Source organism: Danio rerio, chromosome 12 (assembly GCF_049306965.1).
Source record: "Danio rerio strain Tuebingen ecotype United States chromosome 12, GRCz12tu, whole genome shotgun sequence".
NCBI lineage: Eukaryota > Metazoa > Chordata > Actinopteri > Cypriniformes > Danionidae > Danio > Danio rerio.
In genome coordinates, this window is record NC_133187.1 from 28,361,163 (window position 1) to 28,387,539 (window position 26,377).

The 26,377-nt window shown below is 35.4% G+C and overlaps 1 protein-coding gene across 1 annotated transcript; it reads right to left on the reverse strand.

The window, feature by feature from the left end:
• Window positions 1-235: 235 nt before the first annotated feature.
• slc16a5a (solute carrier family 16 member 5a) lies at window positions 236-26,268 on the reverse strand. Its single transcript, XM_021480337.3, has 5 exons — window positions 25,813-26,268; window positions 21,081-21,524; window positions 14,415-14,558; window positions 10,910-11,731; window positions 236-5,749 (listed from the first exon to the last, which is right to left on the reverse strand). The coding sequence occupies exons 2-5, from the start codon at window positions 21,385-21,387 to the stop codon at window positions 5,502-5,504; spliced, it is 1,521 nt and encodes a 506-aa protein (XP_021336012.1). The 5' UTR covers window positions 21,388-21,524; window positions 25,813-26,268; the 3' UTR covers window positions 236-5,501.
• Window positions 26,269-26,377: the final 109 nt, after the last annotated feature.

Genomic DNA, 26,377 nt, shown 5'->3' on the forward strand with positions numbered 1-26,377 from the left:
ATTAATTAAAAAAAAAAAAAAAAGACTTTTCTTCAGTCGATAATTTCTTTATTCATCTTTAGTAATAAATTTAAACTAAGTACAGAAATAAACTTTTATGTTGTTGTTGTTTTTTGCTGCAAATATATTGTATTACACTTTGTGATAAAAATGATAGTCTGTCAGTGTCCTTTCTGCTTTCAGATATGCTTTGGCAAAGTAACAAAACAACAATGAAACTATGGCAAGACCACTATCAGTTTACATGAGGAGTTTACAAAAATCAGCAAATGAAATGTGACACTCTGTATTCAGCAGTAAAGTTACAATTCATGACACTCGATTTCAATGTGCTTCAGTTCAAACCCCTGTACAAATCCAAAACACACAATCAAACACCCCAAATGGTACATGTTGAAAACTTCTCATACAAAAAGCACATTGTTTTAAAATCATCTTGGTTAAAGAATATTGGTATTGGTGTAGCCCATGTGCAACAATAGCAAAGCAGTTTGTTATCCAGTACCTTTCCTACCCTTTAGAAACAACTGGACCAAAGACATCAAATCATCCTTTTAAGGGTCAGGTCTTTTAGTGCACTATAAAACAACACAGTGTGATATACTGTAGGTATGGAAAAAAATAAGAGACCATATGAAATATTTACTAGGTTTATTATGTTTGGATAAAACATATGATATTAAGGTTATTCTATTATTATGTATTTAAACATTTAATATTAATATAGTAGATATAAACATATCTGGAAAAAAGGCACTTTTTATGTACAAAAAGGCTCTAAATGACAGCATTTGTATTTAAAAGTTGGTATAAATGTTGTCAGGCCTTCATTTTTAAATTTCCTGACGTTAAAATAGGACCCAGTGATTTTAAGACCTACCGCAACGTGATGTAAAATGTGTGTGTACTGCAAAAGGCATTTGTGTGAGACTCATCATTTCAGAAAGGCTTGAATTAACTCAACCACAAATACATAAAATAAACTTGCTTCATATTTTTGACTAATGAGCTGGATTTCAGCTTCATTCGAGTCTGTCTCTGTGCTGTTTATCTGATGCATGATGAGAAGCAGACGTGTGAACAGAGGGCGGGGAGAATCAGCTCGTTTGCATTTATATCACAGGCTACAAAAACAGCTACACTGTATTCAGCCAAAATAAATAAGCACCAAAATGGGCCAATTCTGAAGGCTATAATAAATAATCTAATAGGTATTTTGAGCTGAAACTTTATAGACACATTCTGGAGACACCAAAGGCTCTTAAATCGTGTAAAAGGGATAAAATAGGCACCCTTTAAATGGTCTCTTATTTTTTTTCCATTTATTGTTGTACATCTTTCAAAAGTTTGGGGTCAGTAAGCTATTAGTTATAAGTTATTAGCACTTTTTTCAGCAAGATACATTAATTAATGCTGTGTTTTAACTTTTAAACCTTGTAACGTTTTAATGAAAAAAATTAAATCACACTTACTACCAAAATATTAAGCAGTAGGACCTGATAATAAAAAAAGAAATTAGATGTAAGATCATGAGATTCTGGAGCTGAAGACTCACTGGACATAATACCTTTTATCTTTGCCATGATGACAGTAACTAATATTTTACTAGATCTTTTTCAAGACACTTCTATGCAGCTTAAAGTGACATATAAAGGCTTAATTTGGTTCATTACGTTAATTAGGCAGGTTAGGGTAATTAGGTAAATCATAGTATAATGATGGTTTGTTCTGTAGACTATCGAAAAAAAAGTTGCTTAAAGGGGCTAATAATTTTGACCTTAAAATGGTGATTAAAAAATTAAAAACTGCTTTTATTCTAGCTGGAATAAAACAAATAAGACTTTCACCAGAAGAAATATATATGTACTATATATAGTAATCACTATAAACAAATATTTCACAATATTACAATACAACTGTTTGGATTAATCATTTGCAACAAAATAAAACAATCTTACAGACCCCAAACTGTTCAAAAGTAATATAACTGGCAAATATTGAGGAAACTGGATTTTATAGGCATGAGGTGAAACATTTCCTGCCTTCAAATAGCTTAATTTCCTGGCAAAGTAACTTTCTTAGGACAGAAATAATGAAGACAGCATTAACGGATGAGAATTGTTGTGCCGTGGCACTATTATACTGTTTAAGGCAAACCAGTAACATGAGACTGGGAAATGTATAAAAGAGACTGTAAACTCCATTCGTTTTCTCCTTCATTTCAAACCTCTAAAGACAGACCCTCTGCAAAATGTTATTAGTTTAGTTAGTTCCACCCAAAAATCACTATTCTGTCATCATTACTTCATCCTCCTTGTTGCAAATCTGTTTGAGTTTCTTTCTTCTGCTGAACAAAAAAAGAAGATACATAAAAGACTGTTGGAAAATGCCATTGACTTTTATGGCACGTTTATGACTTTTCACACGTTGTGTGAACTCTCCTTTTTAAAAAACTTGCTGGAAGGAATCGCCTTAAATTGATCAACTAAACTAGCTCATCGTATTTGAGTTGATTAAACTAGGTGAATAGCTGAGTTACTAATAAACTTGAATATTAGTAACTCGTTTTTAAAAATTGAGTGGTAGTCAAGCTGAGTAAGAAGTTTTACAAGTTGAGGGATAACTCATGTTTAAAAGTCAAGGCACAAGAGCCCAAGTAAAGCAATGCTGACTACAGACTTCATTACTTTCAAAAAAATCATCATCTAAACATCTGTTAATTCTTAATAAGAGCCTTCTGTACACTGTAAAACCCAACAGTCAGCTTTATCGAATGGAATTAGTGTTGTTAACTCAAAATTTACTCATTTGAGAGTTTTGAACTCAGTATTGAAGGTAATGAGTTTATTAAATACCTCATTACTTCAATTTAAATGGAGTAAATTCACAGTACTAATATTGATTGGTTTAACTCAAATGGTTTGTAGCGATCAGTTTCCTTCTTTCGGTTTGAGTTGCCCTAACTTATTGGGTTTTACAGTACTCAGTTGGCTTGAGTTCTCTTCATTCATCTGGTTTTACTGTGCTCAAATTGCTTCGTTTACTAAAATATATTAAGTTCACAGTACTCATTAAGATTAGTTTTTGAACTTAAATGGTTTGCTGCAATTGGTTTCCTCATATGGTTTGAGTTACCTTAACTTCTTTAGGGTTTTACAGTGTAGATGTACAGTGTGAAAAAATTATATGAACATAACATATGATTTGATGCTTACTATTACTTATTAAACCAAGTAATTATGTTTTGAACTTTAATTTTGTATGTTATACAAGCTAGCTGTTAGCTAAACTGTTGGCCACTCACTTGACTTATATAGTAGGAAAAATACTATGGATTTCAAGAGCTACTAGTTTCCAAAATTCTTCAAAATATCTTCATAAGCGTTAAAATGAAGAAAGAAACTTAAACAGATTTGAAATGTGGAGGGTTAGTGAAAGATGACAGAATATTAATTATGGGTAAATTACATTGTAAAAAAATGTAAATTTGCAGTTTTCTGTTTTTTGCGATTCCTTTTTTAATTTTCCCTGTTTATTTATGCATTTGAAATGCATTATGGGACCTTGATCTTTCATCCACCAACTTTTAACCTTAAAAATAAAAAAGTGACTTTTATAAACATTTCTTATAGTTTGAAGTGATATATTGTCTGTGTTGGTGTTGTATAATACAGTAAAAAAAAACTTGTAATAAACTGCCAGAACATTTTTTGTTATTTTACAGACAATTCTCTGTATATTATCTCTTATTCATTATATTATTTCAAACTACTAAAATGTCAAAAAAAGACAAATTTGTTAAACTGTGGAGTTGAATTTTCAATATCAAAAGTGGATAAAGCAGAGATAAAGGTCCCATAATGCAATTTGCAACCATAAATAAATGGACAACACTTGTGAAGCCCGAAATTTGAAAACTTTTCACAGTGTATACGTCAATAATACCGCTTTTAAATTCATCATTGGAACAGTTTGTTTTATAAAATTTACAATTTAAAAATCTATTTCCACATGTTTACCAAGGAAGGTAAACATAATGATTTGGGATTTTATGTGAGTTCGGAGCATTAATATCATTACGTTCATGGAACTAAGGAAGTTTAAGTTTCCTTCAGTTTCTGCTCAATTTAAGGCAATCGTATTCTTTCTAATGACATTTTAGAGTGTTTCGAGGTTATTAATTGCTTATTTTAGACAGTAATAGTGAAACTCATGCTAAAAATCTACATTACCTATAATGCTGCACAGAAAATTCAACCAATCAGCCACAGTAAGCACACCATCTTTGGCTTCGCCCACTTCATAGAATCTCCCTGATTAACCTAGTCGAGCAGGTCTCTGACTTTACGCTCTCAAAATGCTTGAAATGTATATGTTTATATGCAATTATTGCAATAAACTTAAAATATAATATGTTTGTAAGATTAATACAACAAAACGTAGCCCTACATACATTTCTGGAGATCGCGAACTATGTAGCCAAAGCTACATATGGCTGCAGTTCATCTTTAAAACGAATGCTACAGGGCAGTATGACATCGTTCCTTTTCTAGCTTAACAGCTGACCGATTGCCTCCATTTGGACGACTTTTCCGCTGTTACCAGTTTGTCCAGTAGCAGACACAGTGTGGAGTTGACTGCGACAACGGTGTTCGAGTCCGATGAAGAACGGTTACAGAGAGCAGGTAAGACTAAAACAAAAAGCTAAAAAATAAAATAAACAATTAAATAACAGGGTGAGAATGTGGTAAAATCTGAAAATGTGGTAAAAATCAGATGAGGGCTTTTTTTTTTCTGGATTGCTTTTGAAAACACTGTCGGTTGGGTTTAGGGAAGAGGGTGGGCGCTGGTCAATTGATACTTTAAAAACACTATCAGTTGGGTTTAGGGAAGAGGGTGGTGGGATTAGTCGTTTGGTCAGTCAGTCAGTCGACGGCGACCTCTGGTAGATTTACGTAAGAACAGCAGGCGCGAATGGCACTCATGAGAGAAGTTTGAGATGTGAAAACGCGTACACAGCAGCCTCAGTAGAATTCGCAAAAACAAAACGTAGCTTCTAGAATGTATTTTGCTCTCTCCAGAAATGTATATAGGGGTACGGAACCAGAATGAGTCTGGGTTGAATAAATAGTTTGTACTCCATTGTTTGATACAATTGTGTTTGCAGTTATTTTTCTCATTAATGCCGTCAAGTACTAATTCTTGTACTTTTTGTCTGATTTTCATATATTTCTTTGCTTTAGATTTGTAATGTTGTGATTCACCTAATAGCTGATTGGTTTGGTTTATGGCTTATAACCTTTTAACAAATATATATATCTTTTTTTTTTTATCACTATAGGAAAATAAATGGAAAAAATACATCTGCACTCTATAAAACAACCAGGGTTTGACACTCAAAAAATGAATGTGAAATTATACAATTCTAAACAGCACATTTTATATACCTGATCTGGATCACAATTACAAAGAAATAATGTAAATAAACCAAGATCCAGGTCTCATACGCAGGTGGTGTTTTCTGTTTCTGATGATGGTTTATTGGTCTTGTCTCCATCTATAGGCACACTGCTGTATTGACAGTCTGTGGAGATATTGATTGCAGGTTTGGCTGGAGAATCCTTTTTAGCTGCATCACGGGAGTCCAGCCAGTAAAAGGTGAACATGAGGAACAGAGCTGATAAGACCACTATGATGGTGCAGGCCATGAACACATATGTGTACAGCTGGGTACGGTCCACAAGGAATCCTGTAACACAACCCATATGGTTACATTTAAAAGTTTATTTGCATCTAGGTCAAAGGCTAGACATGTCTCAATTCTCTAAAGTGATTTTATATAAATAGAAAAAAAAATAAAATGCAACCGTGTGTCTTCTTGACCAGTGGTGGAAAGAGTACTGAAAAATCATACTCAAGTAAAAGTACCATTGCTTGCCTAAAATCTATTTCAGTGGAGTAAAGGTATCTGTTGTAAATATGACTCAAAGTATGAGTAAAAAGTAGCCCTAAAAGTATTTAAGAGTAGTGAGTAATGAGCATTACGCTGTGAAAAGCTGGTTTACATGTAACTTGTGGATGTCTGTAAACGTAACATTCTGTAGTGCATTTAGTTATTGCCTAGCAGGCACACAACGTCATAAGACGTTAATATGTGATACATAAGACGAAATGTGTTGATATTAGAAATGCGCTGAATTTTCGGAAAATTTTCATTCATTCATTCATTTTCTTTTCGGCTTAGTCCCTTTATTAATCTAGGGTCACCACAACGGAATGAACTTATCCAGCATATGCTTTACACAGCAGATGCCCTTCCAGCCACAACCCGGATACATCCATATACACTCATACACTACGGACATTTTTAGCTTACCCAATTCACCTGTACCACATGTCTTTGGACTGTGGGGGAAACCGGAGCACCTGGAGGAAACCCACGCGAACAAGGGGAGAACATGCAAACTCCACACAGAAATGCCAACTGACCAAGCCGAGGCTCAAACCAGTTACCTTCTTGCTGTGAGGCGAACGTGCTACCTGAATATTTATTGACTGAAAATATGTTATGCCAATTAATCGACACTCTTATTTTGGTGGCTTCAGTCATTGTTGGGGCACTCTTTTAAAAAGCATCAACAACTTCTATCGAAATATATATCGCTATCATTCAATATGGAAATAAATTATAAAGATTTCATTTTTGCCATATCGCCCAGCCCTATTGTAAATTCATTGTTTTAAACTCATTGGTTTCGATTACTGATTTAATACTTTGTAAAATGTTATTTATTAGTGTGACTCAAATATGAATTTTCAATAACCATTAGGGTTCTGTGTCGCATGATCCTTCGGAAATTATTTGAATATCCTGATCTTGTTCACATTTATTATGGCTGTTTAGTTCCTCATAATGCCTCTTATTATTGACAATGTTGAAATGGAGTTCCTCCTAATTATTTGTGGAAAACATTTTATTACATTTTTTAAATTCAAAATTCCTTGAAGAGTAGAGAATTTAATTAAACAAAAACATTGTAGTTTTATAACAGCAAAAATATCTTTACATTTTCATTAATTTAGTGTATCGATGCTGAATTAATTTCTTTTAACCATTATTTTTAAGGTTTACACACAAATAATACGTTTATAACACTAATGATAAATATAAATATTTTTTGAGCAAAACATCAGCATATTAAAATAATTCCTGAAGAATAGTGTGACACTCAAAGTATTCTTTACTATTATTGTATTTGCAGCCAGCAGTTTACTATAACATAGGATATAACTATATTTAGAATGTAAAGTTAAAGAAAGTGCTCTGTCATCATTATTTTGAAAATAACCACCAAAATCATGTTTTCAGTAAGTCATGCACCATGACTGTGCAGGGGTTTTCTAGTATAAGAATGTGTGCCAAGTCAAAAACGAGTATACTAATCTGTACTTGGCTCAACAATGTACATCTGAGTGTGAGAAAGAGCCGGTCAGTTTGACCAGACTGAGAACCGCCTTCGCTCCCACTAGCAACACGTAAATCCAGATTAATGCCTTTACAATGGAGGAGACATTCCTTTGCTTCAGCACAAACACAAGCACACACCTCCTTCACAATCTACACAATCACGGTTATAATATTTCACTCTGTACATGTCATTTCTTTTCTCTTTGACTTGAATGTTTGGGAATTCTTTTGAATGAATTTGTTAACGACTAATGAATTGTACAGCGACGTGACAGGAAAGAACATTCATTTCCTGATATAAATGAGACAGATTTGAAGATGCGATAAGAAGAGTTTTTAGGAAGTTAATATGTCATGTGTATTAGAATTTCAGGGTAAAGTTTATAACTTGTCAGCTCTGTTTTATGTTCCTTTGTTTTGTTTCCCACAACTATTAACCACAAAACTGCTTCACCTCTATTACATTTAGCTTATTCTTATTCTCCTTCGTATTTAAAAGGATAGTTCATGCCAAAATGTAAATTCCGTTATCATTTACTTACCCTCAGCTTTTTATAAATCTGTTTGAGTTTCTTTCTTTTGTTAAACACAAGGGAAGATATACTGAAGAATGTAGGGGTGGGGACAGCCATTGACTTCCATAGAATATTTTTGATGCTATGGATTTCAAGGATTTTTTCCCAACATTCTTCAGAATAGCTTCTCTGGTGTTTAACAGAAGACAGAAATTCATAAACGATTAGAACCACTCAACTATGGACAATGTGAAATATATTGTTCTTTTATGAGTCCACGTTTACTGTCTTTCCCACATACAGGACAGTTATAGTGTGGAGAAGCCCCAAAGAAGCGTACCACCTAGTCAGTTGCATGCCCAAAGTGAAGTATGGGGGTGGATCAGTGATTGTTTGGACTGAAATATTTTGAGATTCACTTAGCCCAATGCTTGTGCTAGCTGTGCGCGTCACTGCCAAGGACTTCCGAACCATTCTGGAGGACCATATATGCATCCAATGGTTTAAACATTGTATCCTGAAGGCGGTGTCACATATTAAGATGATTAACTACCAGTACACAGCAAGACTGGTGACAGAGTGGTTTAATGAACATGAAAGTAAAGTTAAACATCTTCCATGGCCTGCACAGTTACCAGATCTAAATATTATTGAGCCACTTTGGGGTTTTTTTTGGAGCGAGTCAGGAAATGTTTTCCTCCACCAGCATCACGTAGTGACCTGGCCACTATTCTACAAGAAGAATGCCTCAAAATCCCCCTGGCCACTGTGCAGGACTTGTGTCTGTCATTCCAAAGATGAACTGTTGCTGTGTTGGCCACAAAATGAGCCCCTGTACTGTTTCATTGTCCAACACTTGTGTACATAAGAAGACAACAGTACTTATATGGGGAGCATTAAACACTAAATATTGGAGAGGGGTCTGGCTGCAGACTCGGTGCAAATTCAAGCTGAGCTGCATGTAATGCTTTTTAATGCACTCACCTAACCCCACCCCTAACCCTACCCGTCACAGTAATGTCACTAGCACCACCAAGTGCATTGTGTCTGACACTGCATTTCTGGGCAATGCAATCTCAGCTTGCATCACAAAGACTGCATCCACATACTATTGGAATGTTGTAAATTTGAGCTAGAATCAGAAGTGGTTAGATAATATTGTGCTTTTTTCCCCACATTTTTCACCTTCAAACCAGCTTCCGATTTCAGCTGGTAAAGTTTAAATCCCTTCTGGCGAGTGTATTTAAAAAACAACTCATAAAGTGTTGTAATCTTTTGTCGCTCTTTGAATCCACTGCAAATGAAATCCAAGTAAATGAAAGACATGCTCTTACTCTCTATTGATAATACTTGACTCTAGTATAGGGCAGGAACAAATGTTGAAATACCAGCAAGACAGCTTTTAGACACGTAAAGATCTGTCAGAGCTGTCTTCTGGGCCATACAGTGGAGATCTGCATTAGAGAACAACATACATTTTTCCACGTTTCAAGGTCACTCCTTGGTCCTTTTGAAGTTATAGCGAAAGGAGTAAAAGAGCAGTTTTAAGTTTAAATTTCATGGGTTACATATTTTTAAGTACAGTGTAAAAGTTTTAATGAGAAATTTTAAAAAGAATTTTGATAAAAATGAGAGAACAGTTACCTCTCTGTAACTAGTGTTAGTCTACACCTGGTGGTAAATTCCTCAGTTATCTGACAAACCCTGTTAAACTGGCAGCCTAATTTTCCAGTTTTCAGTGACTTTGAAACACAGAGAGCATTCAAAAGTGAATGAAACACTCAACAGATTGTCCAAAATGGCCAAAGGTATGACCCTTTTGCCCATAGCAAGAGAAGTGATTTCAAATTTATATAATTTCAAATTGATTACAAGAATATTGCATTTTTACAATCTCACTCAATTCGAATTGATCCTCACTTTAGTAATGAAAGTAAGTTTCATTTATTTTGGTCTGACTGGAAATTATGTTCATTCTCGAAAAGGGAGAAGATTGAAACCACAGCACATAAAAAAAGTAAAAGGTGAAGGTAAAATGTCATAGTTGGGGATTTTTCTGGACCAGAAATATGAGTTCAAAAAGCAGTTCCTTCCTTGCTTTTATCGTCCAATCAATAAGCAGTTTTCATGTAGAAAAATTAAATCTGTCACACAGCTTTATAGATAAAACAGTTCCTTGAAAATTGAAATAATGAAATGGCCAAACCAGAGTCCCGAACTAAACCTGTAATAGCTATAAAATCCTTGGTCACAAAGTTATGACTAAGAAACCCACTACAGTTAGTTAACTGTGGACAAGACAAGTGATGTCCTGTAGCATCAAATGTGCTGAAGTCATTGAAATCCACAGACTACACACTATATCCACACTATAGCTCCTACTCAATTTTCCTACTAATTTTTGACTGCTGTAACCATCCAAAATTTTAGATGTAGTTTTCTTTTTGAGCTGCAATCATAGCTGTTCTCTTCCCAAATCATTCTGTTTTCCACAGAAATTCCACAGCTGTTTTGTAAAACAAAGGCATAGCATAGTGAAATCTTAAACTCTTTCAAATTTTGAACAATTAAGATTACTTATTGATTATTATTATTAGTAGTAGTATTAAAATCAAGTGTTCTCTCACATTTGATTTCCACTACATTTAATGGCAGAGTCGGTGCAATAGCCTAGTGGTTAGCGTGTCGACATATGGTGCAGTAGTATGTCAGGGTGTCCCGTGTTCGAATCCAGGCTTAAGGACATTTCCCTACTCTACCCTCTCTCTCTCCAACTTCGCTTCTTGTCTAAATACTGTCCTATCTAATATAGGCAAAAAGGCCAAAAAAAATAAAAAAATAAATAAAATACATTTAATGGCATTGTGACATTGTGCATTGTGCCTTCCTAACATACAATTCAAAACACACAAGGTTTTCAAGTTACCTGCGAGTGGAGGTCCAATCAGCAATGTGACGCTCTCCATGATAGACAGCAGGCCGAGAGCAGAAGGAAATCGACTCATTTCCACTGTGTCCATCAAAACGGTGAACATCAGCGAGCCAACCACACTCATGGACAGTCCGTAGGTCAACACGTAAACTAACAGCACAGGAAAACTTGCAGAAATGCAGCAAATGCTATTACTGAGTCCGTTTATTAGGAGCGCGGCTGAAAAAACGTAAATGTGGCGACCTTTGAACCAGGGAAGGCTAAAGAGGACTCCGACAGGAGGCCGAACAAAGATGTTAACAAATCCCAGAATGGAGAGGAGCAAGGCAGCCCGGCTTGGATCCATATCATCAGCCGATGCATACGGGACGAGGTAAATCAGTGGCACCACAAAACCCAGCATCATCCAAGTGATGCCCAATGAAAACACCCGAAATCTTGTGTTGCTACAGAAGAGGTCAAAGGCCATTTGTTGTCTGAGGGATGACGCTAAACTTTGACAGATCCCCAGCATGCAACCCTTTTTGTCTGAGGTTTTGGGGCTGTTGTTGATCTCATTGGTCTTTCTGGGCTTGCGAGGTCTGATTGGTCTCATGACGGCTCCGCAAACACAGCAGTTTAGCAGCACAGCGCCCAGGACCAAAAAGCTTCCTCTCCAGCCAAGCTCAATCTTCAGAAAATCACATAAAAAAGGCAAAGTGGAGAGACCCAGAGCAGTGCCGGTGGAGGACATCGCGTTGGCAAAAGGGCGACGACGCACAAAGTAGTGGCCAAGAATGGTGACAGCAGGCTGAAAACTGAAACAGAAACCCAGACCTGTGAAGCAAATAAAGGGGGATTTAGATGGATTCAAAACTGTAAAAACACAGACTAAAATTCATTGTATTTGTTAGCTTACAGTAAACATACCAACTATCAAATCCATATTTTCTATGTGTGTCTATAACTGTATTTATATTAAGGGATAGTTCATTCAAAAATAAAATGCTATTATGATTTATTTACCATTCACTTGTTTCAAACCTTTATGAGTTTTGGGGGATAGTTCACACAAACATGGCAAAAAAATGAACTCACTATTTACTCTCCGTTTAAAGGGCACCTATTTAACCCCTTTTACAAGATATAAAATACAACTTTGGTGTCTCTAGAATGTGCCTATAAAGTTTCAGCTCCAAATACCCATCAGATTATTTATTATGGCCTCTAGAATATGCAAATTTTAGTGTCTGAATACAGTGTACCTGTTGTAGAGTGTGGCTTTAAATGCAAATGAGCTGCCTCTCCCCGCCCACCGTTCTAACGTGCCTGTCTGCTTCTCATGTTGCATTATGTCAGATAAACAGCAGTCAGTGACAGAGACAGACACGGAGGAAGCTGAAATACAGCTCATTCATTAGTCAAAAATACCCAATTTTATTTAACATATTTGTTGTGGAGTTTATTCAAGCCTTTCTGAAATGATGAGTCTCACACACACACATTATTAGCGTTTACTGACACCATGCGACTGTGGTGATTATAGTGGTTAAGAATTAGATAGCGATTTTACAGTCTTTATTACAAACATGCTCTGTTTTAAAACCGTTTTAAACTTTTACAACTTATAAAAAATCACAGAGAGTTGGAACAAATATTTTATTCCAAGTTTATTTGTAATAATGTTTTATGGACATGTGTTTACATGTTATTATAGAAAAATGGAGCCTGTCAATCAATTCAGTGGGCGGGGAAAACTGCACTCCTACACCACGTTGCGGTGGGCCTCAAAATCACTGGGACTTGGATCCTATTTTAAAGTCAGGAAATTGAAGAAAAGACACTAGTTGTGTTTATATCACTCTATTCTCTCCAAATAGGCTTACAAGTTCTCTCCAAATAGGCTTAAAAATGTTGATTTGCATCATAGGTGCCCTTTAAGTGGTTCCAAACCTTTATGAGTTTCTTTATTTTGTAGAACATTCATTCATTTTCTTTTTGACTTAGTCCCTTTATTAATCTGGAGTCACCACAGCGGAATGAACCAACAACATATCCAGCATATGTTTTACGCAGCGGATGCCCTTCCAGCTGCAACCTATGTCTGGGAAACATCCATACACCTCATTCACACTCATACACTACGGACAATTTTAGCTTACCCAATTCACCTGTACCGCAAGTCTTTGGACTGTTGGGGAAACAGGATCACCCGGAGAAAACCCACACGAACGCAGGGAAAACATGCAAACTCCACACAGAAACACCAACTGACCCAGCCGAGGCTTAAACCAGTGACCTTCTTGCTTACAGCACTACCTACTGCACCACTGTGTCACCTTTTGTTGAACACAAAAGAATATATTTTGAAAAGGTTGTAAACCAGTAACCATTGGCTTTCATAGTATTTGTGTTTCTTACTACTGAAGTCAATGGTTACAGGTTTCCAGCATATTTCAAAATATCTTCTTTTCTGTTCAACAGAATGAAGAAACGCATAAAGGATTGAAACCACTTGAAAGAATGTAACAAATAGTGAGTACGTTTTTATTTTCGGGTGAGCTATCCTTTAATAACAATGAAGTAATAATTCTTAGTTTAATAAATAATAATAATTGACCAGTGAATGATAAATACATCAAAGCTGTAACATTCAATAATACATATTTTTAGATAACATTAGATGATATGAACACTTTTTTGTTAATAATATTTAATAATTAGTTTTTATTTAATACTCTATTGAAAGCTCTATTATAATAAATGCTAATGTATTTCTTACCTGCGCCCCATGACTATCTTAGCTCTAACATTCTTTAATACATTTATTATTATTATTGTTATTATTATAAAATATAAAAATGTAAAGAATATTTAAATAATATTTATTGACAGTAGTAGTAAATCATTTATAAATTGATGTGATAATTAATTATTAGACAATACATTCATTTATTCATTTATATTCTTTTCGGCTTAGTCCCTTTATTAATCGGGGGTCACCACAGCAGAATGAATCGCCAACTTATGCAGTATATTTTTTATGCAGCGGATGCCCTTCCAGCTGCAACCCATAACTGGGAAATATCCATACACTCATTTCCATCCATACTCATTTACACACATACAGTACGGCCAATTTAGTTTGTTTAATTTTTACTCAATCAATCAATGAAACAAATATAATAATACCATGTATTATTTAGTAACATACTGACAGCCTATGCCATAATTATATGTTTATTGCGCTACTGATATTATACACATCAGGATTTATTGTGCTACTGATATCACACACATCAAGATTTATTGCGCTACTGATATTACACACATCAGGATTTATGTGCTGTTGCTCAAGATATTTGTATTCATATTCTGTTATTCAAGTCATGTCAGCTGGTAAAATACTTAGTGATAACCCCTTGCATAATCACCACAATGTTTATGCAATCTCTGCTGTTCTGCTCTTCTGTCTACAAATAGCGGATGCAATAACCACTTCCTCTAGGGACGTACTGACCTGTGATGACCCCGGCGGTGATGTATAAGTCAACTATGGAATGAGAGAAAGAGCTGACCGCCATCCCAAAGCCACTCAGCACTCCTCCAAACATCACTGTCGCCCGACAGCCGAAACGGTCCACCAGCACACTGCACAGAGGACCTGAAGGAGACATGCAAAGAATAAAAAAGGTTTAAAGTGGATAAACAATGGCCCTTTCATACGATGTGCAGTAAGTAATTTGTTATAGCTTGTCATATTTGTCCCAATTTGGTTCTAAGCAGAAACACGCCATGTGTGTGTGTGTGTGTGTGTGTGTGTGTGTGTGTGTGTGTGTGTGTGTGTGTGTGTGTGTGTGTGTGTGTGTGTGTGTTTGCAAATGCAAATTAGCTGCTAATTTTTAGAAGAAGCCACAGTCTTTAAATCTTATTCTGACACTCCAGAAACATTAAATCACAGTCAAATAATGATGGAGAAAAACACTTATTTACAAGTTGAATGTTTTTAAAAGGTTAGTGTATAAATTATTGCAGTTGCTGTGGAGTAGATTAATCTAGAACAGGGATGTCAAACTCAATTCTTGGAGGGCCACAGCCCTGAACAGTTCAGTCCAAACTTTGCTCCAATACACTTACCTGTAAGTTTCAAACAAGCCTGAAGGACTCAATCAGTTTGATCAGATGTGTTAGATTAGGATTGGAACTAAACTGTGCAGAGCTGTGGCCCTCCAGAAATTGAGTTTGACATCCCTGATCTAAAATCTTCTCTGATGTGTTTGCCAAAAATAATACTGTAATGTTGACTTGCATTGCAGTTCATTGTTTATTACACCAGAATGAGATTATAGTTCCTACCCACGTCGACCTAAACAATAAGTAAATAATTTAACCACAGAAGAGTTACAGGATATTTATCAAGGCTCTTTGGTCATTTTTTGAGTGAATTGCTAATGGTCTAATAATATTCAATGATCTATGCTAAGATACGCTAAAATGCTCCTGCCAGACTTGGAGATCGGCTTAATGGATTCAAAAATGATCAAACTCTAATGTATAACTGTAATGGACTTGTAAAATAAGCCAGTTTTTGGTAACACTTTATTTTGATGGTACATTTGAGCATTAGTAGATTGTCTGCTTAATATCTGTTGATACTGCTCCTTCAACAGACATTTAACTGACTATAAGAAACTTTTAAAGTATTTACACTAACCCTAACCCCAACCCCAACCCTATCCCCAACCTAACAGTCTACTTATAATCTTATGAGAATTAGTTGGCATGTAGATGCAATGTAACTTAAATTCAACAAACGTAACATCAAAATAAAGTTTGACCAAGTTTTCACCAAAAAAAACAAAAAAACAGCAGTGTTCTTTTAAACATGGAAAAAGTCAGATTTTCTATTCCTACAACGAACGGCCAACAACCAGCCACCATATAACAATTAGAGATCTTGTTCAAATATGCTCAACACAAATATCTCAAGTAGCTGGCATATAGCAGTTTAAGAGGGTGTAATAAATATTGGATCAAGCTGTTCCTGTTTTTTCTATTCTGATTATTATAATTATGGCTGCTATTATGACTACACCAAACTTACAGTGTAAATACAACAGTGAAAAAACAAAACACTTTTGATTACCATCTCTGTTGGAGATATATTGGTGAGGGGCCTAAACCAGATATAAAGTCAACAGTTGAGATAAAGCAAGCACATAAAGTACAGTCATCTTTACACAATAAGCAAAGATTAAACTTTTTAAATGTACTTGTCCATTCAGTGCACAAGAACTGATTATGATGATGACTTTTTAATGTGATTTAAGCGAAAACATTGAATGCATTTGTGTTGTCTGTTTTTCTGTTATATGTGTAATGTGAACGCTGATGTGGTTGTGTGGTGAAGGCAAAGATAAATTTCCATTTGTGTACAATAGTAAAGTACAATAATAATAAATGACTAAAATTACTGTATTTATAATCATTAAACAAATAAAAAATGATAAAAAATGTTAAGTGTTAAAGTTAAAATGATTATTAAGTTTTCTTTTGCTGTGTGTGTTTTTGTGTTGGTGACTTCTTGGCTAGTTCAGACATGTCATGAATTAATAAAAATGATGCCAATAGGTGGAAAGAAATACCTGTCTTCGTTGGTCATTCTTTGAAATATTTATTCAAATTATTTGTTATAAATAATTTATTGAGATAGAAAATTGTCACAATCACCAGCGATCTAAACACCATAGATCACTGGAAAACATTCACATTCACACAAACCATAAAGCGGCCGGTTTATGGACTACAGATCCCAGTCATGCAACACACTCACCTGCTCTAAGTCTGATTAGACACTTACAGCTGAAGCTGCTTTTGGACTGATTACACAGACTATTTATACACCTCTCAAACACAGACGTTGCTGAGTCTTGTTTACTGTTTAGTGACATTACAATGCGTTTCCTTTGTCTTGCTTTGCCGTGTTTTAATCCTCGCCTTGTTTTCTGTTTATCTCTGTCCGCTGCCTGCCTTCTAACCATCTGCCTGTGCATCTGACTATGACTGTGGATTGCCTGCATACGTCTGTTTTCCCCTGTGTTGACCATTGCTTACCTAACCTCTCTAATAAACCTGCATTTGGATCTGCACTGTTGTCAGCGTCACTTCACCGTCACAAAAATAAGAAACTGTGAATTAATAATTAAATAATTTGAACAAATTTAGTAATCAACAAAACACTTTGTGTTCTCATGAGCCATTTAAATGTGTTCTGCTCCAGATTTTTTTAGAGCTGATTACACTTTTAAAAAAAATTTAAAATAAGAAAAAAAGACAACGTTGCATCTAAAATGTAATTTACATGTAATTTCCATTGTACAAAATTACTTTTGCCTTTACATACATGCTTATATGATGGACTTTTGTTTTCATGCTATTTCTTAACTATATCACATCTTACAAATATAAAACCAAAAATGCATTTAGGGAGTTTTATTGCTTTCATAAGTAATTATAGTCACATTTTGACTGCAATCAAATTTGCATTTTTATTTTGGATTTTTTTTGTGGAAAGTCAATGGTATACTTGATTTCCGGCTATACATCAACACTTCAGACTTTTAAAAAGTTACACATCTGTGAATTGGATTTTCCACAGGTTAAATTTCAATCAAGTGTGACCCAATTTAACTCCAGACACAATAGTCATTCACTCATGTATGTCTGCAGCTTCAGAACCGTGCTCTGTGCTTTAATGACTCACGCAGGGATTTGAAAACATCTTGTGAGCCAAACCCCTTAGACATAAAATATTTAAGTTGATGCCCATTAGCATTTCATTTATTTAATGCCACATTCTGTGATGCTGATCAATAGCCGGATGACATGAGGTGAGCAATTAAAAATATATTGTTTTAAAATATCATTAATCTGTTGTTAATGGAATGATGCCATATACCATATTTTTTTTTGTATTTGATATAACATATTATTTCATTAATGTTAGTCCTGCTGCAGCACCCAGATACAATGAAATAATTATTATGTTTAACAATTTTTACATCTTAAATAACATCAATTGTCATTCTGGAAGAAAGTTGGACTCATGCTGTAAACTTCTGTTCACAAAAAACATTGGAAATTATGCAAATGTTAATGTAAACAAAGTGAACAGCGTGTTGTGTTTGAAATGATATTTCATGTATGCAAAGATAGAGTTAGTAAGAGGTATAGCAAGACTTTGAAACTTTACTTTGAAACAGACAGAGCAAACTGACTATATGCTACAATAACTTGATTATTTATTTATTCATTCATTAATTTTATTTTTGGCTGAGTGTCTTTATTAATCTGGGGTTGCCACAGCAGAATAAACCGCCAACTTATCCAGTTTATGTTTTACACAGCGGATGCCATTTCAGCTGCAACCCATCACTGGGAAACACCCATACACTCCCATTCTAACACATACACTACGGACAATTTAGCTTACCCAGTTCATCTATAGCGTATGTCTTTGGACTGTGGGGGATACCGGAGCACCCGGAGGAAACCCACGGGGAGAACATGCGAACTCAACATAGAAACGCCAACTGACCCAGCCGAGGCTCTAACCAGTGACCTTCTTGCTGTGAGGCGACAGCGCTATCCACTGCGCTGCCCTTGTTTATATTATGTTTAACAATTTTTACATCTTAAAAAACATCTTCAGTTGTCATTCTGGAGGAATGCTGGTAAAATGCTGTAAACTTCTGTACACAAAAAACGTTGGAAATTATGCAAATGTTATTGTAAACAAAGTGAACGGTGTGTTGTGTTTGAAATGATATTTTATGTATGCAAAGATAGAGTTAATAAGAAGTAGGAGACTCTGAACCTTTAACCTGAAACAGACAGAGCAAACTGACTATATGCTACAATAACTTTATCATTTATTTAGTGCAATTTTTATATTCTGAAGTGAGACTTGTTTGTCTAGGCAATAAAAAATTGAGTGTTTGGGAAACCTGTTTGGAAATCATCATTTTTGCAGTTTAATTTGTGCTAGTGATGAAGTTCTGAATGCTGAAATACAATGAAAAAATGCAACCCAGGCTCATTCTGAAAATGTACCGCTATATACATTTCTGGAGAGCGCCAAATATATCCCAGGAGCTATGTTTTTTTTTTTTTGCCGTTTTTTGTTTTCACAAATGCACAAGAGGTCGCTGTGTGCGCTTTTTCAGATCTGAAATTTAATTTGTGAGTGCCATTCGCACAGTTCTCGCGTAAAGGCTGCTGTGGACTGACTGACTGACTGACTGAATGACTGATTGGATGACTGACCAACCCTCCTCCTTCCCTAAACCCAACCAACAGTGTTTTAAAAAGCGCAGATTGACCCGCCCACCGACTTCCCTAAACCCAACGACAGTTTTAAAACTGCACCCCTTCCACATTTAATGATATAATCGCTCATATGAGTTTGCAGTAATGATGACAATTTTTTTTTTTCAAACAAACAGTATGTGTATTATTTAGGTATAGATTATTATTTTTTAATCTAGATTAATCTAGATTAAAATGGCTCATTTGAATTCTGCCGAAGGCATTCAGAATATGTGTGCTACCAAAATAATAGGTCTTTGAGAAAGGGTTTCTCAAGCCAGGTGGTGCATTAGACCAGGGGCTCATCTTCAGTTTCCAAATTGCATCACAAACTGCTTGAGAAACTGTTCGACTATGATAATTAGTGATGAAAATAAATGATGTTCAATAAGATTAATTAATTCATTTTCTTTTCGGCTTGGTCCATTTATAAAAAAGCGGTTGCCACAGCGGAATGAACCACCAACTTATCCAGCGCGTTTTTACCTTTCCAGGCCTACATAAGCTCAAACAGGGATTTTTGATGACCTTAATCCAACTAAAGTCATAACTGAACTAAACAGAAATGAAATTAAGACATGTGGAGTATGCAGATATTAGTGGCATTGTTAAAGTAAATACCGCGGTCTTTAGGACCTTTCGCCATATTTTTTGACAAGATCCACACGCGGCTGTCAGTAAAGGACCGCACACACACACAAACATCGCGAAATGTGGAAGTTTTTTTTCTTTCTATTTGGCGTACGCTATTATAGTCCATAACACTCTCACCAGTCCTAACTCCTCATTTGCATCTAATACTCCAGCTTGTCACAGGATAATGAATAAAATGTTCATGAGTTAAAGTGAAACTGCCAAACTGCAGTTAAAGTTAGGCATCCTACTATTTGATTCAGAAGAGCACTCTTTTGTCAGGCGGCTCACCAGTCAAGTATACATCTGGCTAATATATCAAGGTGAAAGTCATCATAGCTTGCGTAAAATAGACCCAGCTCCCAACCCAACTTTGAGAATAGATTAACGGCAATTTTTTTTTTATCACACCTAAGAATCTTGCATTAACGGCCCACCACTAGTGTAAATATATATTTATTCAGTTTGTATATTCATGTCAGTAATACTATTGTCCACTGCTAAGATTTTTTTTTAAATATGATGCGGTCCCCCACAAAGCTCGCTTGTGGGCCGCGACCCCCCGGTTGGGAACCGCTGCTGTATATGACGAGCTAACTGAGCAACTTGTAACAGCAGGGATGCTGTCCATATGGAGGGAAGCGGTCAGCTTGTTAGCACAAAAAAGAAACCAAGTCACAGCGCCCTGTAGGATTTCTTTTAAAGACGAAATGCAGCCATACGTACTTCTAGCTACATAATTCGCGATCTCCAGAAATGTATATAGGGCTTCGTTTTCAGAATGAGCCTATGTTTCGAAAATGGCTTTGAAGTTACTATAACTCAGTTACAAACACTTACAAAGAAATGGAAATAATGTTCAATTAAACCTGAAAAAAAAGAGTGAAACTGCATAAAGGATAGTTGATCTGTGATTTTGTTTGAATGACACCTCATGGTTTGGAATGTGGTCTATGGATTGCTTGCAAAACTGAACCATCATCTGCATTTAATGTTAAAAGCTGAAACATTCAATTGACACTGAAACCGTTCATGCAAAATAAGATTAAAAAAGGCCTCTATTCTCCCCAAAACAGCTAGGCAAATTAGATCTTTTTCACTTCTTCTTGGGCACACAAATGATCTCTAAGTTCTTGTCTCTGTTTGTTATTACAAACTTTTGTACATTTATTTACAATTTCCTCACCTCCAGCGTGCAGAACAGCTGTCATTATTGACGGCACCCAAGATGTCTGACTGTTAGTAGCCTCAAATTCTTTCTGCAGGTCCAAGTAGAAGATGATTATGCAGGAGGGAAAGGCCAGAGTCAGAGCTAAAACAATGATGGTGGCCAGCAGAACCACCCATCCCCAGCCTCCATCTGGAGCATCATAGCTATCGGGTGCATTTGCATTAGAAGGGGGTCCTGGTCCTTGTTTCTCTAGCTCCTCAGATTCAGGTTCACACAGCTCACCGGACTGCTCCTCCATGCTGGAAGGTTGCTGAGGTGCCATATATTCCTGTCTGATGGTAACCAAATCACTGTCCTCCGTGTTGTTGTACTCGATCCAGGGGGCTATGAGCTCTCAAAGGCAGATGAGAGAGGAAAAACATTCCGGCATATTCTGAATCATCTATATATCATATACTCCTATACAAAAAGAAAAAAGAGTAATGTTATTATAAACAAGACATTTAAAATGTTTATAAGTAAAAAAGGTATGTAAAACATTGGATGAAAATGTAAGGTTTTTTTGTGAATAAATATGCACTTTTGGGTTTCTTTTGTGAATTAATATGTGTTTTTGGGTTTCTTTTGTGAATGAATATTTGTCTTTGGGTTTCTTTTGTGAATGAATATTTGTCTTTGGGTTTCTTTTGTGAATGAATATTTGTTTTTGAGGTTTTTTGTGAATAAAGATGTGCTTTTGCGTTTCTTTTGTAAATTAATGTGTTTTTGAGGGGTTTTTTCGTGAAAGAATATGGGTTTTTGGGTTTCTTTTGTGAATTAATGTGTTTTTAAAGGTTTTTTGTAAATGAATATGTGTTTTTGAGGGTTTTTTTGTGAATTAATATTTGTTTTTGGGTTTCTTTTGTGAATGAACATTTGTCTTTGGGTTTCTTTTGTAAATGAATTTTTGTTTTTGAGGGTTTTTTGTGAATAAATATGTGCTTTTGGGTTTCTTATGTGAATGGATGTGTTTTTGAGGTTTTTTTGTGAATAAAGATGTGCTTTTGCGTTTCTTTTGTAAATTAATGTGTTTTTGAGGGGTTTTTTCGTGAAAGAATATGGGTTTTTGGGTTTCTTTTGTGAATTAATGTGTTTTTAAAGGTTTTTTGTAAATGAATATGTGTTTTTGAGGGTTTTTTTGTGAATTAATATCTGTTTTTGGGTTTCTTTTGTGAATGAACATTTGTCTTTGGGTTTCTTTTGTAAATGAATTTTTGTTTTTGAGGGTTTTTTGTGAATAAATATGTGCTTTTGGGTTTCTTATGTGAATGGATGTGTTTTTGAGGTTTTTTTGTGAATAAAGATGTGCTTTTGCGTTTCTTTTGTAAATGAATGTGTTTTTGAGGGTTTCTTTGTGGATGAATATGCGTTTTTGGGTTTCTTTTGTGAATTAATGTGTTTTTAAAGGTTTTTTGTAAATGAATATGTGTTTTTGAGGGTTTTTTTGTGAATTAATATCTGTTTTTGGGTTTCTTTTGTGAATGAACATTTGTCTTTGGGTTTCTTTTGTAAATGAATTTTTGTTTTTGAGGGTTTTTTGTGAATAAATATGTGCTTTTGGGTTTCTTATGTGAATGGATGTGTTTTTGAGGTTTTTTTGTGAATAAAGATGTGCTTTTGCGTTTCTTTTGTAAATGAATGTGTTTTTGAGGGTTTCTTTGTGGATGAATATGCGTTTTTGGGTTTCTTTTGTGAATTAATGTGTTTTTAAAGGTTTTTTGTAAATGAATATGTGTTTTGGGTTTTTTTGTGAATGAATGTGTGTTTTTGGGTTTCTTTTGTGAATTAATGTGTTTTTAAAGGTTTTTTGTAAATGAATATGTGTTTTGGGTTTTTTTGTGAATGAATGTGTGTTTTTGGGTTTCTTTTGTGAATGGATTTGTTTTTGGGTTTTTTGTGAATGAAGATGTGCTTTTGGGGTTCTCTTGTGAAAGAATATGTGTTTTTAAAGGTTTTTTGTAAATGAATATGTGTTTTGGGGTTCTTTTATGAATGAATGTGTTTTTGGGGGGGTTTGGCAATGAATGTGTTTTTAAAGTTTTTTTGTGAATGAATATTTGTTTTTGAGGGTTTTTTTGTGAATAAATATGTGCTTTTGGGTTTCTTATGTGAATGGATGTGTTTTTGAGGTTTTTTTGTGAATAAAGATGTGCTTTTGCATTTCTTTTGTGAATGAATGTGTTTTTGAGGGTTTTTTGTGAATGAATATGTGTTTTCGGGTTTCTTTTGTGAATTAATGTGTTTTTAAAGGTTTTTTGTAAATGATTGTGTGTTTTTAGTTTTCTTTTGTAAATGAATGTGTTTTTGGGTTTTTTATGAATGAATATGTATTTTTGAGTTTTTTGTGAATGAATTTGTGTTTGTAAGGGTATTTTTGTGAACAAATATGCGTTTTTGAATACAATAGTTCATGCTTTTTGCATCCTCAGGCCATCCAAGAGGTAGTTGACCTTTTTTATATACATAGTTGAAACTGTGGTGATTCATAAAGTTTAAGTCGACAGCTATCGGGACTGAAAAACAACTCTGTCTGTGCGATTAAAACCTTCTGTATATTGAATCATGACATTAGATTATTTGTATATAACCACGGCATCTGCAAATGGTCCTGTGCATGTTTACGGCACTGTGGAGCTCAAGTTTCCTGTCGCACAATGACACGTGCAAGAGCATGTGTGCAGATCTGTTTATTTACAACTTAGGGAGGATGTGTGTGTGTTGTAGTGTGTGTTGTAGTGTCTGTTGTATTGTTCATCAATGTACTTCTACTCATACTGGATGCTGCAACCTGTGTAGTAAGATTCTATTCATGTGTGCAATATCAAATGAGAAGACTGACTATATATAAATATGTGTGTGTGAATATATGACAACTGAACATGCTCAGCACCCATTCTTTTTCGAGGCTATGGTACTAGTGCTTGAAAATCTTTTTGCTTCATAAGATTTCATTCATCATCTGAGGTTACGAGTGTTCATTTATTTAGCTTGTATACGTTTCTTTGTAAAAATTATTTGACTTCCATTTTAGGAATGACCAAGGATCACTGCCTTAGTGTGTGAATGGAACCTTAAACATACAGTAGATGATTGTCTTCAGAAACATGTTTTGTTGAGCTGGTTGACAGTGTCTTCACATTCCAATAGTAATGATTTAAATGTATTTTTATATTCTGGGTTAACACATAAGACTAAATAATGTTCATCCAAATAAAATTTGTCAGGCTGATAATTACCATAATTCTGATATGTGAACGCGGCACACACAAGAGAGTGACAGCTGTAAAAACAAATGCTGAATCAAAACTTTTTAAAATCCAGAATCAATATTGGAGTTTCTTTTTGCACGCTGGAGGAAGGAGGACACCGTGGCTAAAGTATTTCTTTTAGACAGGTAATGTTCTGTTTTAAAACTATTTTAGTCATGCAAAGCTGATGTAGATTGTGTTGTTTTGAATGGGTTATATGCACGGAAGTGTTGTTCAGCCACTAAAAACTTCTGGCGAAAGATTTATGTGACTATTTTGAACTTCAAAAGCTCTCATTTACAGCATCGATAATGTAGATTTTGATTAATTTAACAACAAGACATCAGTAAATAGCAATATTCCACCTAGCCTGCTTTACTCAGGTGAAGTAGGTTTTATATTCGCATTGGTTCATTCTTTAACAATCGCAACCTGTGACCTATATTGTCTACCATGCTACTCTGAATATTTGGTCTGAAATAGCATGTAAGTGTAGCTTAGTAATAAGTGTAATTCCTGCATCCCGACGGCCAACCACTAAGCATACAGTAGTCTTGCTACACAACTGAAAATGTGCTAAATATAATAGTTTTTCATTCAGAATTTAATTATTATGAAGTACTATAAAGTTTTCAAACTAGCGACTGACATGATCTAGTAAATTGTCTACTGTCATCTTTAAGGTGTGCATTCATTATTTCAGGAGACATGACAGCATAAGAAGGACTATGTTTCAATTATATTATGCTAACGGATAGCATTCTGGCAGGTCACCTAGTGCACCTTTAATGAATGAGTAAACACCTGTACTTTAGGGAATATATAAACCAAAGACTTATTTTAGTCACCCAAGTCTGAGTAACGAATCACCCAGTGAATGAATCCAGAAGGTTAATGACCTCTAAAAAAACTGACTTACTACAAATAAACCAACTACATTTTTGGGTTGTTATTTGTAGTATTGCTGCACTAACCATTGTTAAACCATGGTAATTGTAGTAAACTGGTGTCCAGTACAAAAAATAAACATTGTAAGAGTACTACAATTTTTTACTACACCAATATAAAGGTTTAATTTTTGTAAGGGACTCATTATGCATTGTATGTCGCCACCTACTGGCCTAACCAATCATGAAACTCTATGAAACTATAAGAACTGTATGACAATATTTATAAATAATCATAATAATGAAAATATTCTGCTTTAACGACATGCTTACACGCTTCTCCTCTTTTGTCTGGCGTGCAGTGACAGCAAAAAAATGATGACATCACAACATTCGTACAGTTCAGGAAGGACTCAACAACAAAGAAACTACGAGGAAAACCGACGCGTACATGTGATGCTTCTCTCCCCAACATGTGTTACGACCACCTTTTTAAAAACAACAACGAAGAAATTTAAAACATGCTTGACGCACTAGCTTTTTCCCATAAGAAAACAGTATAATTGAAAGTACCTGAAACTGGCCACATCACCGGGATCTCGGGAGCCAATGTCAACACATCATCCTGTCCGAGCACCGTGTAAGTATTTCCATGTTGAGACAAGATGAAGTCAAAAGCTTGAACAGACCTCATGGAAGAAGCAGCGCAGGCATCTTTTCAGCGCATATCAGGCATCCACGCTAGATCCGCGTCTCTGTGTTTCGGAGGCTGTGAAGACTGTCATATCAGCGGCAGGAGGAGGAGACACTACGGGTGGGAGCAGTTTTGGGCTCCAACCGGTGAAGGAAAGGCTAATGCATAAGCCCGTTCTTTCACGTGTCGTCCTATGACCGCCTAATACAAATGGATGGCTACATGGAAGTGGAAACGGCTCCTTTAACAGCAGTAAATACGTAGGGAAATTTGAGCACGGAGGCAATGGCATTTCCTCTTCGCCTTTACCCCACAGAGTCTCGATCTCATCCGCCTAGTGGCGCACTGAAGGGCGGGTTTCTGAATGCTGGCACGCTTAAGCGAAAACAATATAATGGCACACTGACTCTTACAGTTTATTAAAATCAAACTTACATCCGATAA